The sequence below is a fragment of the Pelodiscus sinensis genome, chromosome 1 (assembly GCF_049634645.1).
Source record: "Pelodiscus sinensis isolate JC-2024 chromosome 1, ASM4963464v1, whole genome shotgun sequence".
Lineage (NCBI taxonomy): Eukaryota > Metazoa > Chordata > Testudines > Trionychidae > Pelodiscus > Pelodiscus sinensis.
In genome coordinates, this window is record NC_134711.1 from 161,505,758 (window position 1) to 161,520,437 (window position 14,680).

The 14,680-nt window shown below is 43.5% G+C and overlaps 1 protein-coding gene across 1 annotated transcript in view; it reads right to left on the reverse strand.

The window, feature by feature from the left end:
- Positions 1-14,680, reverse strand: part of RCSD1 (RCSD domain containing 1) — a 43,141-nt gene that overhangs the window by 12,269 nt on the left and 16,192 nt on the right. Inside the window, exon 2 of the mRNA XM_075909122.1 lies at positions 2,964-3,071. Within this exon, the coding sequence (XP_075765237.1) occupies positions 2,964-3,071 (108 nt within the window). The remainder of the gene's footprint in view (positions 1-2,963; positions 3,072-14,680) is intronic.

Below are 14,680 nucleotides of genomic sequence, written 5' to 3' on the forward strand. Positions count from 1 at the left end.
TGAACTGGCAGTTTCACCTCTAATGAGTTGGCCACTTTATAGAGTTTGTCTGAGCTGAAAAGCTCAGGCATCATGGCTTCCTGAGGTTTACACTGTTACCTGATGATATTGTGTTAGCAGATTGTGATACAATATCATTTCATGAAGCAAGGTAATCAAACTGTGAGGGTGTCATCCCATGACAACGCAATATTGCCATGAACCATCACAATCCTGACATGCAGTATCACCCCGTTCTGTTGTAACATGATCATTTCACAACGTGATGGTGCCACATTGTGAGGCAGTGACATACCATGGGCATTCATTAATGTCCTATATGCTAAGTTTGCAGGACATAACTCACCAATCTGACGTGATAATCACAAATATAATGAGGTTGGACAACCATGATTATTATATCACACACATACACCTAGGACTGTGATGTGCTGAAATAACATAGGCAGCAGGAGGACAATGTTATATTCTAAAGGGCACAGGAAACTGAGGGATTATCAACTGGCAGAATGAGGTTTAGGTAAATATAATTTTCGTTTTTAACATGTTTGTGATGGTTGTAGGGGACTCTCTGTCACAGAAAAGAGATCAGCATCCGTGAGTCCTTAGACTTTTCTCTGATTCCTCAGAGGCTTAAAGCCATTTGTGGCCTAAACGCACGCCATTTTGGGCAACTGTGGTGGGGCAACTGCCCCACATTGGCTGGAAGGGGTTAATGCAGGCAGGACGGAGCCTGCACAGAGTCCTGGCCACTCAGAGGGAAGCTTTTAAAAACTAATCAGGGTTTAGCTTGCTGGGGCAGCCCTGTATATAGGGAGATGCCCAGCAGAAAGAGTCAGTTAGACCCTGACCAGGGAAGAGGCAGGAGAGAGGCAAATTTGTGAGACCAGTGCACTGTGCTGGGCAGGCTCAGGGGGGCTAGCGAGGGAGGCTTCTGCCTAGACCTACCAGGCTGCTGGTCTTGTCACTAGGGCCAGGAGGGTGCAGAGAGTCACCAGCAAGTGGCCCAGGAAATAGAAGTAAAATACAGGACTATGTAGCACTTTAAAGACTAACAAGATGGTTTATTAGATGATGAGCTTTCGTGGGCCAGAACCACTTCCTCAGATAAAAAAAAAGGAAATAGAAGGCAGTGGAAAGCAGGAAAAGGCTATAGCCAGAGGGTCCCTGGGTCGGGACCCAGAGTAGTGGGTCCCCCCTCTTCCTCCTTGCACAATGTCTAGCCACCATGTTTTGTGGCCTGGAAGGATTGCAGCTGGCCCTGTGGCAGCAGAGACACCAGGCTGCTGATAAACCCCCAGAAGGGGGATGAGAGACAACGGTAGTGGGCACGCTGAAAGGCAGTGTCCTGAAGAGGATGCCATGGTCTGGGAGCAATGCGGGTCCAGAGTCCGACCTTAAACCAAGTGGAGTGACTGGGGAGACATCAGCTAGAAGGAGGCGCACTGCTGTCAAGAGCTAATTCTCAGTGTTACCGGCAGGAGGCACCATGGCAGTGAGTTCTGCCTCGTGACAGCGACTTTTGCTACTTATGTTCTTTCTACTGCCTCCACTGTATTTTCTAGATTTCCCTTCCAGAACCCCTTCCCCAGACAGGTTTTTTCCTTCTTGCTCCCCAAAAGACTGTTTCTCACTAGCATTGCTGCTTTTGTGAATCAGTGAAACAGGCCCGGATCACCAGGATTCAGTTATCTACGCCATGCCTCAGTGAAGAAAGACAGACAAACCTGCTCTGACAGGGATGCTTTCTGGCTATAAAAGCCAGCATACAGGGGCTGGTCAAATTCTAGTGTCCTCCATTAATTTGAGTCTACCCAGCTCCTGGCAAGACATGAGTCCTATCCAATGTAGTATTCTAACATAACATCCTGCAAGACTGCACCAGTTTTCCTGCAGTGCCAATTTATAGTGTCTAACACAGCAATAAACCATTGCTTGAACTCTAATAGGTCCTATTTATTTCTCCTGACTTCAGTCACACTCAGTAATGCATGAAATTAAAAGCTGCATAATCTTTGCTATACCTGGATCAATTATCTACAGCCAAACAGGAGATTGTCTTCATTTGTTTAAATTCATGAATGTCATCTTCTTGCTTTTTGGGAAGAAAGGAATCCTGATAGCAGTATGTGCTGGCCCTTACTGGAGACATTTGTGAGATGCATGCCTTGCAAATAATATTATTTGTGCGGGTTAATTAGGTGTCAGCATGTATATATATGGTCTAATCTGGAGTTTATGCGTTTGCTGTGCTGTGATTGGATAAAAGTGCTTAGAGAGTCCAGTAAAGAGGGTCAAGACTTTATTTACCATTTCTGAGCCCTGGACAGCTGATTCAGAAATTTGCTTGCCAGTGGTGCTTCTGTAATGTGTTTATCTTTCATAGGTATTGCTAAGACACCGATCATAATACATTTATTATATATTATTATTATTCCTGGAGAGAGGCTAGTGACATGTGTGCTGGCTTTTAAGCTGCTTAGTCTGCTGTTCAGCCTCTCACTATTTGGAGTCTCATTTCTTTTTCATAAACATCAAACATTTGATTAAGGAAAACTAGTTGGGTGCCTTCTGATTAGTCAGGAATCAAAAAGGCCCAGTGTTGAGCTGTACATTTGCACCTTGCACTGATGCCAACTACCAGAGGGACACTCATGAATGTCTTGGCAGGTTTTTCAATGTCCCAGACACACAAAAATCCTGCCACTGGCTAGCAACAAACTTCCTCTAACGGCAGCTGGAATAGGTATGTGAGAATGTCTACAGATAAATCAGGAATGTATAGAGTGTATTGTGCATGAGATTGTCTTCTGATATGAAATACTGTGGGATCATTCGGGATAAAAGTTGCTAAACCAAAATCAAGCCATTATTTTTATGTTTGGATCACCCAGTCTCCCCACCTTCATTGGCTAGGGACTAGTCTCCCATTTCCCATTTTTGTTATCTGATGTGTTTCTTACCTCCTTTCCAGAAACTGTAGCTGCTTGCTCTTTGAATTTTCCTGCCAGCTGAGCCACAGATAGGGATGTGGACTTCTCCACCTCTGGCTTGGTCTCTGCTGGTATGCCCTGATAAATCAGAAACAAGATAGTATGTGTCACAGACTTAGGAAAGTAGGAAGATTGAGATGCCGACAGGTTATTTATTACTGAGTTCAGGATTAATTTAGGACTCTGAGCACTGCTGCCAAATGTCAGGTACCTGGTTTGGGGACAAACCATCCTGAAAAGAGGACCTATTAGTATCTTAAAGTATTCACAGTTATTAGTGGGGTCTGAATGGCTCAGAGATTTATAGTGCAACAGGGAACCTTTCATCTCTAATTTAGGTAAGTCTACACTGCAACACTATTTCAAAATAACGAGTTCTATTCTGAAATAATTGAGTCCATGTCTCCACAGCAGGCAGTTATTTCGAAATAGTGTCAAAATACTGTCAAGCTGGAGGACTTCTCACTCCGACTCCTGTAGCCCTCATTGTACGAGGAGTAAGGGAAGTCAGAGGAAGAGCGCTCTATTTCAAAATAAGTGCTGTGTAGACGCTCTCTATGTCGAAATAAGCTATTTCAAAATAAGATATGCAATTGACGTAGCTCAATTTGTGTAGCTTATTTCGAGTTATGCCCTGTAGTGTAGATGCACCCTAACTGCAGAGCCCTGTCTTCAGTTCTTCACTTCAGTGGAAAGAAATTAAATAAGATATTTGTACCCGCATGACCCTGTCACCATCTGTCTTCAACAGCGAATAGAACTGGGCGATAGTGAACATCTCCTCCAGCATCTTTTCTGTGATGTGGCAATGGTTGTGAGAGGCCTTCCTCTTCCAATGACTCTTCTGCAAGGTCACTGGTCTTTGAGAAGTCTTTCCTCACAAAACCTGTTTTACTAACAGTATTTGTAATTATGGTGCCAATTTCCCAGGACCTCAGCTCTGCAAAGAGATATCAGGCTGTAGGATGTCACCCCTCCCCTACCATAGCCATTCTGTCCACTGCTGGGGGCTGTGGGTAATGTGATTATGCCCACCCCTAGGCAGTGTCCCCTTTGCCACAACCTGATGGCCCACGTCACATCATATATTGTTGTTTTCTTTTATATTTATCATGTGACACTGGTGAAAAGCCTTGAAATAAGGAATCTAAGGAAACAAAACCTCTTTTGCTCAGCTCCATTGTTTAGCATTGGTTTAAAAAATGGGGAAATTGTGAATCATTAACTGACTTGCATGTCCTGAGTCTTCAGAACATCTTAAAAACCAGACAACAAGGAGTTTTCCAGGCAACAGTCCACTCAGAGAACCTCATACTTCTGCATCCCCACAGCACCAGTGTTAGTGTTAGACCCTTACCACATCCTTCCCCACACTTACATTTCTTATCCGAAAAGTCCCACCAGAAGCTGGTTTTAGGGCAATACACACTTTCTGCAACAGCAGGAGCCTGAAATGTTCTTTCCTTCTCACTTAACTACACTGGGAAAGAACTATAGGTGGAGACAGTGGAACTGTGCTTTTGACTTAACTGACAGCCGGAGCACTGTCAGTTTGCCAAAGGAGTCCAAAGATGGGACTTCGGCCCTTGTAATACCATTGGACATGCTGAAAGAAAGAGCAGTGGAAGTTTAAAAGGTCTTTTGATAGCTATTTCCCAGGCAAATCAGCTGAGTCAGTTATACTGAGAATTTGTCCAAGTCTCACTTCCATTTTTGATCAAGTTCTTGACTGAAACGGAGGTGCAGCACAGTGTGATTAAGGACCACCCTACTCTTTGGTACACCACCCTGACTCTGTCCAGGGAAAAGAAGAGGATGGGAGCTCCCACCATGGACTCCTCTCTCTCCCATAATCACCACAATCCTATAGTAGGGTCCTGTGACTAGGACCTCAGCAATATTACTTCTCCCTCCACAAGGTCAGGTGGTCAGCTTCTCCATCTTCCCTGCAACCTGTCTGGAAAGCCTTGCTGACCTCTCTCTCCTCTCATTGAACCTGCAGGAGTTTCCTGCTGACCTCTACCCTTTCCCTAGGTCTTTCTAATAAGGGAAGAGTAGTCTGGGGCAGGGCATTTTCAAGCTACATGCAGAAGGGAGAGCCGATGAGCAGGCTATCCTGAGAAGTGGCTCTCTAGCTGCCTATGATCAATGCATGAGGGCTATGCCTGCCAGGTTGGGCATATACCATGGAAGAATAGCATACTTGTGGTGGTAGGGAGTGACGCGCTAGGCTGGGGCAAGAGAAAAAGTATTTGCAGAGAGTGAGTGACAGAGCCAGCCTAGGAGAGCTGGCTCTAGGAAAACAAATCAGTGTTACTGTATTCTGTAAGCTCTGCAACACTTTGAGCTGTTTTAAGCATGGTACTTACCGACATATCAGAACCAAAGGGCTAAGACATGTTTGAGGATTATGGCTAAATTTTAGGACTTGTGGGTTATTCAGTGCATTCTTCTGACTGTAAGTCTAAGGCACAACCACTCATCCTTAAATTATTTTGAACTGACAGGGCATGGCTGTCCTCACAGTTGTACACTCGGATTCATGTGAACAGGATAGTGTGCTCCTTCTCCAGCTCTCTGCTTTAACCCTAGGAGATTTCCCCTGGGAGAACAAGGCAGCTTCTTTTTGCTTGTTGACACTATTTGCCTGAGGTAAGGCCTGAAAACTTGGTGTCCTTTCTCCCTCAGATTTCACCAAAGCTGCAAGTGCACAGCAAAGCAGCATGTCCTCAAGCAGTTTTCCTTTAGCTGATAAAACATATTGTAAATTGGCTACGTGCATGTGAGAGTAAGTTTGTCCTTTGGTCCACAGGAAGCAGTGAACATGCCATTCTAATATTAGAACAAGTAGTCCATGGGCTGTGGCCCACAGAACTGCCAGCTGCAGGCTCTCTGATTACATCTTATATTTCGCAACAGAAAATCCATTTTTCAGATCCTCTCTAGCCATTACCCTGCACTCTGCTGCATCTGGCTCTTTTTATTGCTGAAGGCTCCTTCCTCACTTCTGAGGGTGCACCAAGGGTCTCCTTTGTCCCACCCTAGCAAATGTACTGTACCATGGCACTCTCTCTAATTAAAAGAATGTACACCAAGGATATACTGTAGGGATAACATATCAATGTATTAAAAATATGATTCCCCCAAATGGAAGCGACTCCCCATAATTTGTTCCCCACAACTTAAAGTGTTTAGATTTATTATTAATTCTTCTTCTTATTATTATTTGTTAAGATTGTTAAATGTTTTTATTATTGCCCCTTTAGAATATAATGTATTAGGTCATGAAACTTAGAACTGTTAAGAATATAATCCTATGTAGCCAGAAACAGCCCCCCCCCCCTTTGTGCTCCAGGGCATGCTCAAGCTTGTGCAAGGGGCTGCTTGAAATTGACATTGCAGAGATACATTGTAACAATGCATTGTCAAGCCACTAACTCTGCTATGGGAGCCAAGCCCTGTAATTGACTAAGGGCATTGTTACTTAATTGACGCCTGTTCTCTTTAAAACATTGTAACTTTATTCAGCACTCAGAGAATGTTTTAAGCAATACCACCCAGAAACTTTTTGTAACTACAACTCTGAGATATGTAAAGTTATTATTATACAAAAATATTGTATGGGAAACATTAATTAAGGAATGTATGTAAGAGAGAGAGAGTGCTTGGATGATGAGTGAATGGTTCTGAGAGGTGCCAGCCTGAGAATGTAGCAACAAAGGGCTGAAGAAGGCGTCAGGTGCCAGTGCAACCAAAAGGTGTCAAGTGGAGAAAACCAAGTACTGGAGGTCCAGCCGATGAGATCACTGACGAGCACCTGGCAGCCACCCTGGAGACATCAGCATGATGCAGCAATTTCCATAGACTGGCATAGGAAGAAATTCCTATAAGAACTGGACTAAAAAACTATGGAATCAGAGTCCAAGGTTCTGCTGCCAGCCTACCAGGAGCTTCAGATGCGCATCTGATCAGGACTTCGCTCCCCACTACCATCACTTGTGTACAGAGTACCTGGCCAGTATTCTGTCACAAGCCACTTCCAGGCTGGTAACTATACACAGAACTTGAATGAATGGATGTATGAATGAATGGTTATATATATATATATATATATATATATATATATATATATATATATATATATATATATATATATATATATATATATATATATATATATATAAAGTGTATAAGGGTTAAGTAGTGTTAGGAATAAGTAGTTAAACAACGTTGTTTGCTTCTATCTTTTCTTTATTTTTTTATTATTATTATCTTTACAATAAATGTGGCTTTTTGCCTTATCCCCCTCATAAGATCCTGCTTGCTTCTATTTGGTACAACAATACAACCCGAAGCCTCTCTCCCTGTCCCTCCAGGGGCATGTATCTCACCAGCACAATGGGTGTGTACAGCCCTTGCTCTCACGCTCCATGAAATATACTAGACAAGCATTTGGCCAATTCCAGGGTATTCCTTCTACTGCAGGGGATTTGCCAGGGCTCTCTGAGTCTATGCATGGGAAACAAGGACACTAAGACCAGCTGTCATCTTGATAAAATTGAACAGGGTTATTGTTTTGTTAGACAGATAGAACTACTCAGGCCAGTGAGTTGTGCTGTTTGTAGTCATCTTTAGTTAAGTAGCATCACTGAGGAAGGAATTACGTTTTCTCCTGCCAGAGCAATCATGAGTACCCCCACTGTAATTTCAACCAATTCCCTGCCATTGTGGGGGCCTCAGGCTGTGCGTACCTTCTGTTCTGCGCCTATGCCTCATTGGTCTTATTTTAATTGTTGAGTTTAGTTTGTGGGTGCCAGGTGGTGGTTGGTGATATACAGGAGACTGACTAGATGTAAGGAGTCTAGGATAGCAACATGGCCTCCCTCTGACTCGGAAGAGGAAGGGCCCTCTAAGACCCCCTTGTGGGTGGGTCCAGCCTCACCTAACCCGCCCACAGGAAGCAGGAGGACGGGACCAAGAGGATAAGAGAGCTCATCCAGAGCCTGGCAACTGAACAGGCCAGATGTTCGGCCCTAGATCCTACAGTGACGGGTCCGGCCACGTCGGACCTGACAGGAGGACTGGGTTGGGCCTCCAGGACCCCTGCTAGCCCCCGACAACTCGCCCAGGCTGCTGAGACTGCTGCCGCAGCCCAAACACATGCTGAGACCTCCAGGACCCTCGCTGGGCCCCGATGACTGGACCAGTCCACCCAGCCCATGCCAGAGCTGGAGCTGGAACCTATGGACACACTGCTAGCACCTCTGTCCCCAGCTAACCCCGAGGAGCAGCGCCTGAGCTAGGTAGGCCCCCATGGAAGACTGGGAAGTGGGCCTGGGACAGCCAACCCCGAGGCAGCTAAGGAGATGGAGGTTGGGTGGAAAGCGCATTGCGGCTTAGATCCCCGCTGACCCACCAACCTAGTTGGCATGTTGTGACTTGGATCCCCACCAACCCAGTGGCCGCCTCGCTGCCACTGTCAGGGCCCTGGGCTGGGACACAGTGGAGCGGGTGGGCCTGCATTACTCCTGCCACCTCTCCCCTCGGGTGGCAGGCTTCCCCCTGTGAGGGCAAAACCCCTGCGCTTATCGGCTTTCCGCCAGCAAGGCCAGACCTGACCCCCACCCGGCTGCGACCCGGACGGAGCTTTAAACTGTTATTGAACCGCTCTGGTTAAACTTTTGTCTGTCTGCCCTGCCCTGACCCAGGGCTTGGCCTTATAACCTGCTTGCCCAGGCCATGCCCCAGGCTGGGCCCTTAACTGTTAATCTGCGGCTTTGCCTGAACCAAAGGCCGGGCCTTATAAACTGCTTATTTGGTGCCCGCCCTGATTGAGGGTGTGGTCATTATAAACTGTTGCTCGGCCTGTGGCTAGGCCCGAGACATGTTGGGCAAATTGTTTATAGACAGTGACACTGCATTTGCCCTTTAACGGGGCAATAGAGGGCATCAGCGTGGCCTCCCAATGATGTCGACCCTTTACAGTAGATGACCTGGGAGCTCATTCTGTCTATAAACTCTCTGACATTATTACAGAAGAATTAATAGGATGCTAAGTTAGGAAGGGCCATCCCACAATTCCCACCAACAGTTAGTAAGAGAAGGGCTGCTGATCTCAGAGATCGTTTAGCTTTCCCACAAAAATGAGCATCCAGGGGCTTCCTGTGTTATTTGGAGCAATGCCAGTCAGACTCTCTATTGGCGAGCAATGAAGAGGGAGTTAAAACTGCAGCATCACAGTTGGAATATTTCTCCCTGCAAAAGGGAACTGTTGTTTACCTATGTGTATAAATGTTTCCTTTTCCTTTTTCAGTTAGTGAGTCTGAGATGGACATTGGCATGTTTTCCAAGCCAATTCTTATTAGTCACTTTGTTTTAAAGTCAACTTAGTGCTGATCAGACACCCCTGGAAAATAAAGCCTTCTATTGATTTACAGAACAAGTCCAGCAGCAATTCATGTTTCCCAACACTTCCCTGCCAAAGCCCATCTTCCCTGTCATAGAGGGAACCCCCATAGGGCGGAAAGAGGAATTTACTTTCCCATCTAATTATTTGCCTCTGCTGACAATGCCCCAGCCAGAGCCAATCAGATGTGTTTTAATGTTGATACATATTTGCCCTTTTACCATTCAATATCAAGAGGGGATTAGTGTAAGAAGCAGAAATGGAACAATAAGTAGAAAAGGAAGAGTAAAAGCACAAAACTGAGAAAAAAATGAATCAAGAGGCATGGAGTCAGGAAAATATCTGAATGAAGCACAATAACAGGCAAGAGAGAGAGAGAAAAAAAAACCTAGCAGAGCCTACGCACAGTACAAGACTATTAATTCCCTGTATTATCCATGAAAATATCAGTGAAAGTTGAGCAAAGGTCACCCAGGAAGTGGGAGGACTCAGGCTTACATTGGTTTGTACTTGACATCCCGAGAAGGAAATCCCATACTGATTGTTCAGATTCAGAGCTCAGAATCATACTGGGACCCCAGCATAAGAAATATTACATTCTTTTTCTTGATACACTGATCTCCCTCCATCCCAACAAAGCATCTGTCTTCTTCCCTCCCTGCAGCCCATTCAACACATTTTGGAATCTTTAGATCCTCTGTTTATGGAGGGATTTGTGTGATTTATTTCTGCTTTTGGTTTCTTATCTGCAGTGAAGCCTCTCCTTGTGCTGATAGTGTTAATACAGCTATCCTCAGAAGTGCTTGCATAGAGAGAGATATTGGGGCTCTGGCTAAAGTTCTTATAAATACCCCCAAGCCCTCCAGAAGAAAGGGCTGCAAGCACTTATTCATTAGCTCTGCTGTTGTGGAGTTCACAGTTATTAAATCCCACTGTTCTCCGGAAGGAGCCATGTTAGGAAATGCAGTTAGGATGCTAATTGTAGAGGAAACGCACAGCAGCCAGAAAAGCTAAATGCAATTGATCCACAGAACTTAGTGTAGTTTAAAGATCCCAAAATTCATGAATTCCCATCTTTTCTCTTCACACTCATTTGATGACCCATTTAAGAGGAAGAACAACTGGCCTTTAGGGTGTCATAGGTTCCCCCTGCTAGGCAGCAGGGAGTGAAATACAGAAGAAAGCTGAGGAAAGAAAATAAGACTTCCATGTAAGGTGCAAACATTGCTAAGGGGGCAAGGAAGAAAAAGAAATTCAGAAAAAAAAATCCAGACTAATATTGGTACACAATCTGTCTGTGAAGAAGTCACATAGCATGATGGGAGATGCAATAGCATTCCCAGCATGCTTTGTGTTTTAAAGATACAGTATAATAAACACATCTCTGATGAATTTTGACAAAGGAAAATTAAAAATAGTCAAGAGAACTAACTGCTATAACCTATAAGAACTTTTCTCACATCATCTAGAATGCCAAATGACTGAATAGGCGCATTATTCAAAACCTTTAGAGGGGTAGCCGAGTTAGTCTGTAACAGGAAAAACTTAAAAAACAACAAATAGTCTAGTAGCACCTTAAAGACTAACAAAACATGTAGATAGTATCATGAGCTTTCGTGGACACAGCCCACTTCTTCAGATGACATTATTGTCGGCCACACAGGGAAAAAGCTTTAAATAGCTAACGCAGAATAGTTTGTACTGAATAGCTATTCTGTACTAACTCCCTGTGTGGACACTCTGATTTCATACTTCATGAATTAATCTAAATCACACAAGGCAGTGGTATCAGATTTTCCTCACAGGGAGTTAATGTGCAATGACTATTGTATTTTAAATACACACCCTAACTATTTAACACTAATTTCCCCATGTCGGCAAACCCTTCAACTTCCAGTCTCAAAGCTTTTCCTAACCCAAATTGACAAGCAGTGTGTGAAAGAACCCCATGATCTCATTAGGCAGCCTGAGAATGTGACAGATTTTATATTGAAGGCTTAGGTTAGGGGAAGTTTGAACATGCTAATAGGTCATGGATTTTTAAAGACCTCTGCTCAGGCTCCAGAATCCCCAACAAGCTGTGAATATAAAGGGCCCTCAGATCAGAATACGTGACCCTACAGGCTGTCACAGCAGTGTGAATGGGTCCCCTGGCTCAGTGTTGGGGGTCCTAAAGACAGTTTAGGGACCTCTCTAAGTACACATTTCTCCCTGTGGAATCTCCCAGCTGTTGCTTTTATGGGGATTCTGGTGGCCTTGTGACAAGTGAGTGCTCATTAACCACAAATGAAAGTGCCAGAAAGCAAAGAAAAAAAATGGGCAGGGAAAGTGAGAAAAGGAAAGGAACTCCTGAATGGTGAAGGCTGCTTTGTTGCTAGAGCCCAATATTCTATACCACCTTTCTTCAGCCTTAATTTCAATGAAAACAGGAGCCCTCACCAGCAGTTTCAAGGAAGATACATGAGCATGGTCACTGTAAACATGCATCAGAATAATCTTGCACTATAAAGCACAGATTCAGGCTATGGCTACACTAGCTCTTGTGTCTGTGAAAAAAAGCATACACCAACCAATGTAAGTTTCACGGACAGATGCACCAGTGTCAACAGCATCTCCTACCAATAGCTACTGGGGTGGTTTAATTGTGCCATTGGCATAGAGCAGCTACAAGGAGACCTTGCAGTGGTGCAGATACATTGGTACTGCTGTGCTACTGTAAGTGCAGATATAGCCTTAGGATTTCTTTATGGATCCTTTGATATTCCAATGTTTCTGCAGAGGAATTTTGTAGCCTCTGTTTCTAGACCATTGCAGTCCCATCTTCCTACCTCTGGAAATAGATTAGCCACAAGACTAGATCTCAGAGAGGCAAACTGAGCCTTTTCAAGTGACTAAGGCATTTATGCTGAAGTGTCACAACAACAAAGTGCAACATTAATGATTTCCTATGGATAATTTGAAAAGAAGCATACAGCTAAAACACTTTCTCAGTGTTGCTGAATTAACTTGAAAAGACATTTCATAATAATAAGGCTATCTAAAAGAGGAAGGGGAAGCTCTCTGATGAGCACATTAAAGCACACTTGAAAGATATGAGGGAGAGAGCTTTTTAAAAAAAGAAAGATAAAATCGGATGAAAAAATTCCAATTTTATGTAAAAATATTCAAGTTATAAATATTACACTAAAAACACTCATGTTTTCATGTGTTCTGAAAGAATTTGTTTTGATTTCCAGTAGCCTAGTCTTGGGTTTTATCTCCTGAGAACTCCATGAAACGCTGTTACATTTAAGCTCATAGGCAAGAGCCCTATAACATCAGGTATTCTTCCTTTGCAGCAAGGGCCAAGAGAAAACATAAAAGGTAATTACTCGGACAGAAGAGGCAAAAGAACAAGCAGCTCCTACTTACAATATGGCTACTTTAGAACTACAGCTTCTTCTTTATAGCAAAGCAAATTCATCTGCTGAGTCAATAGCCACCACCTCCTATATTTTTCATTCATTCATGCCAATACTCTTTTGCTCTACTACATTTTTAAGGCGATAGAGTACGGTTTTTTAATGTTATCCCACTTTCCTGATACTTTTACTAAATCTTTCATGGTATACTGTCACCTTACTTCCATCTAAACCAATGGTTCTCAACCTATTTACCATTGTGGACCACATATGCAGATCTCTATGTGTTATGTGGGCCACATCCATGCAATAGACACACTACCTATATGGCCCTCAGGATGTTACACGGGCCACCACTATGTGCACCAGGTGGGGTGCAGGCTGACCACTTTCCAAAATTGTTCATGAAGAGCCTTTCTTTACTGGAACACTCACCTCTCCCCTGTATCAGGTAACTAGTATTTAATTAACCTTACATACGGTACATAGCCCATCTTTATGTCTATTCAATATATATAAGTTATTATTCAACCACAGTACCCACGTGGCAGTCTAAATATGAGTATTTTACTCACCCTTTTATAACTTTGGAACAACACACTGTCCTCTATTTTGGGTCATACTTCATAGAATGTTCTTCCTCTTTTCTCCTTGGTCCAAAATTCTTGACATTCCATTTTAAGTCCTTTATGAATTAAACTTTTAAATTTCTGCTTTCTCAAATTATTTTTGTATCAATTTCTCCATTTTAAGGCCATTTTTTGCTTTCTCGTTCACCATTTCATTGTCACATATCCCAACATGTGTTGGAATCCATGTTATCACTGTGGTCACAACCAACAAAACAGTATTGTCAAAAACAATATTTCATTTATTAATTCATTCCTGCTTTTTGAGGTAGAGCGACAGCTGTTTGGTTTTGTCTACTTTGAAGAGCCCTGACTCAGAAAAAAACATTTTAAAAGAGGACAATTCAGCACCAGGGAAAATTAATAAGGAGCATGAATTTGCCAAAGCATTGATGGTGTCTGCAGCTATAATAGTTAAGATTTGTTAGGAATATGTTTTCACAAGGGATGTTAGAGTTTAACCAATTAACCAGCTGATGCTTATTGGTTAATGTTATAATTTAAACTCTGTCCTGCTTTGCTCTGGCAAAGCCTCAGAGGCGCGGGACCCCGCCGCTGCTGCGGCTTTGCTCCCGGTGCCTCTGGTCTGCTGGGGACCGTCTCCAGCAGTCCAGGGACACCGGGAGCAAAGCCGGGGATGCGGAGGGGCGCTGGGGTATAAGACGAAAACCTATCTTTTAACTAAAAAATTAGGGGGTCGTCTTATACGCCCAGTAGCCTTATACGCCGGAAAATACGGTATTAAATTACTTTTCACATCCCTAGTCTTCACTACAGGTGGATCGACACTGCAGTGATCAATCCACCAGGCGTTTATTGAGAGGGTCTAGTGCAAACTAGGGATGTTAAAAAGTGTGTGTGGGAGGGGGGTTGTAAACATGTAATTGCTGACATTTTCAGTGGTTATATGTTTACATGTGGGGAGAGATGTCTCCACATGTAAACATGTAACCACTGAAATAGTGTGAATGTGTGCGAACCTGGGTGGCTGAATGCCGCTGAGACAAAACTTGCAAATAATGTGTTCTGCCCTTTCCCAGCAGACTTATAGGAAACATCTGTAGACTTCAGGAAATTGCAACTGTTAAAAATACTGGCCAGCTTTTCTATTTCAAAGAAAATGTCATTGTAATTAAAATAAATTATGCAAGTTCTATTTAAATGTATCCTGTGATAAAGTCATTCTCCCTATTGTTGAGGCCTCTTTCCCCTAGCAAAGTAAGTGCATTAACTAATGCTACAGTGTCAGAG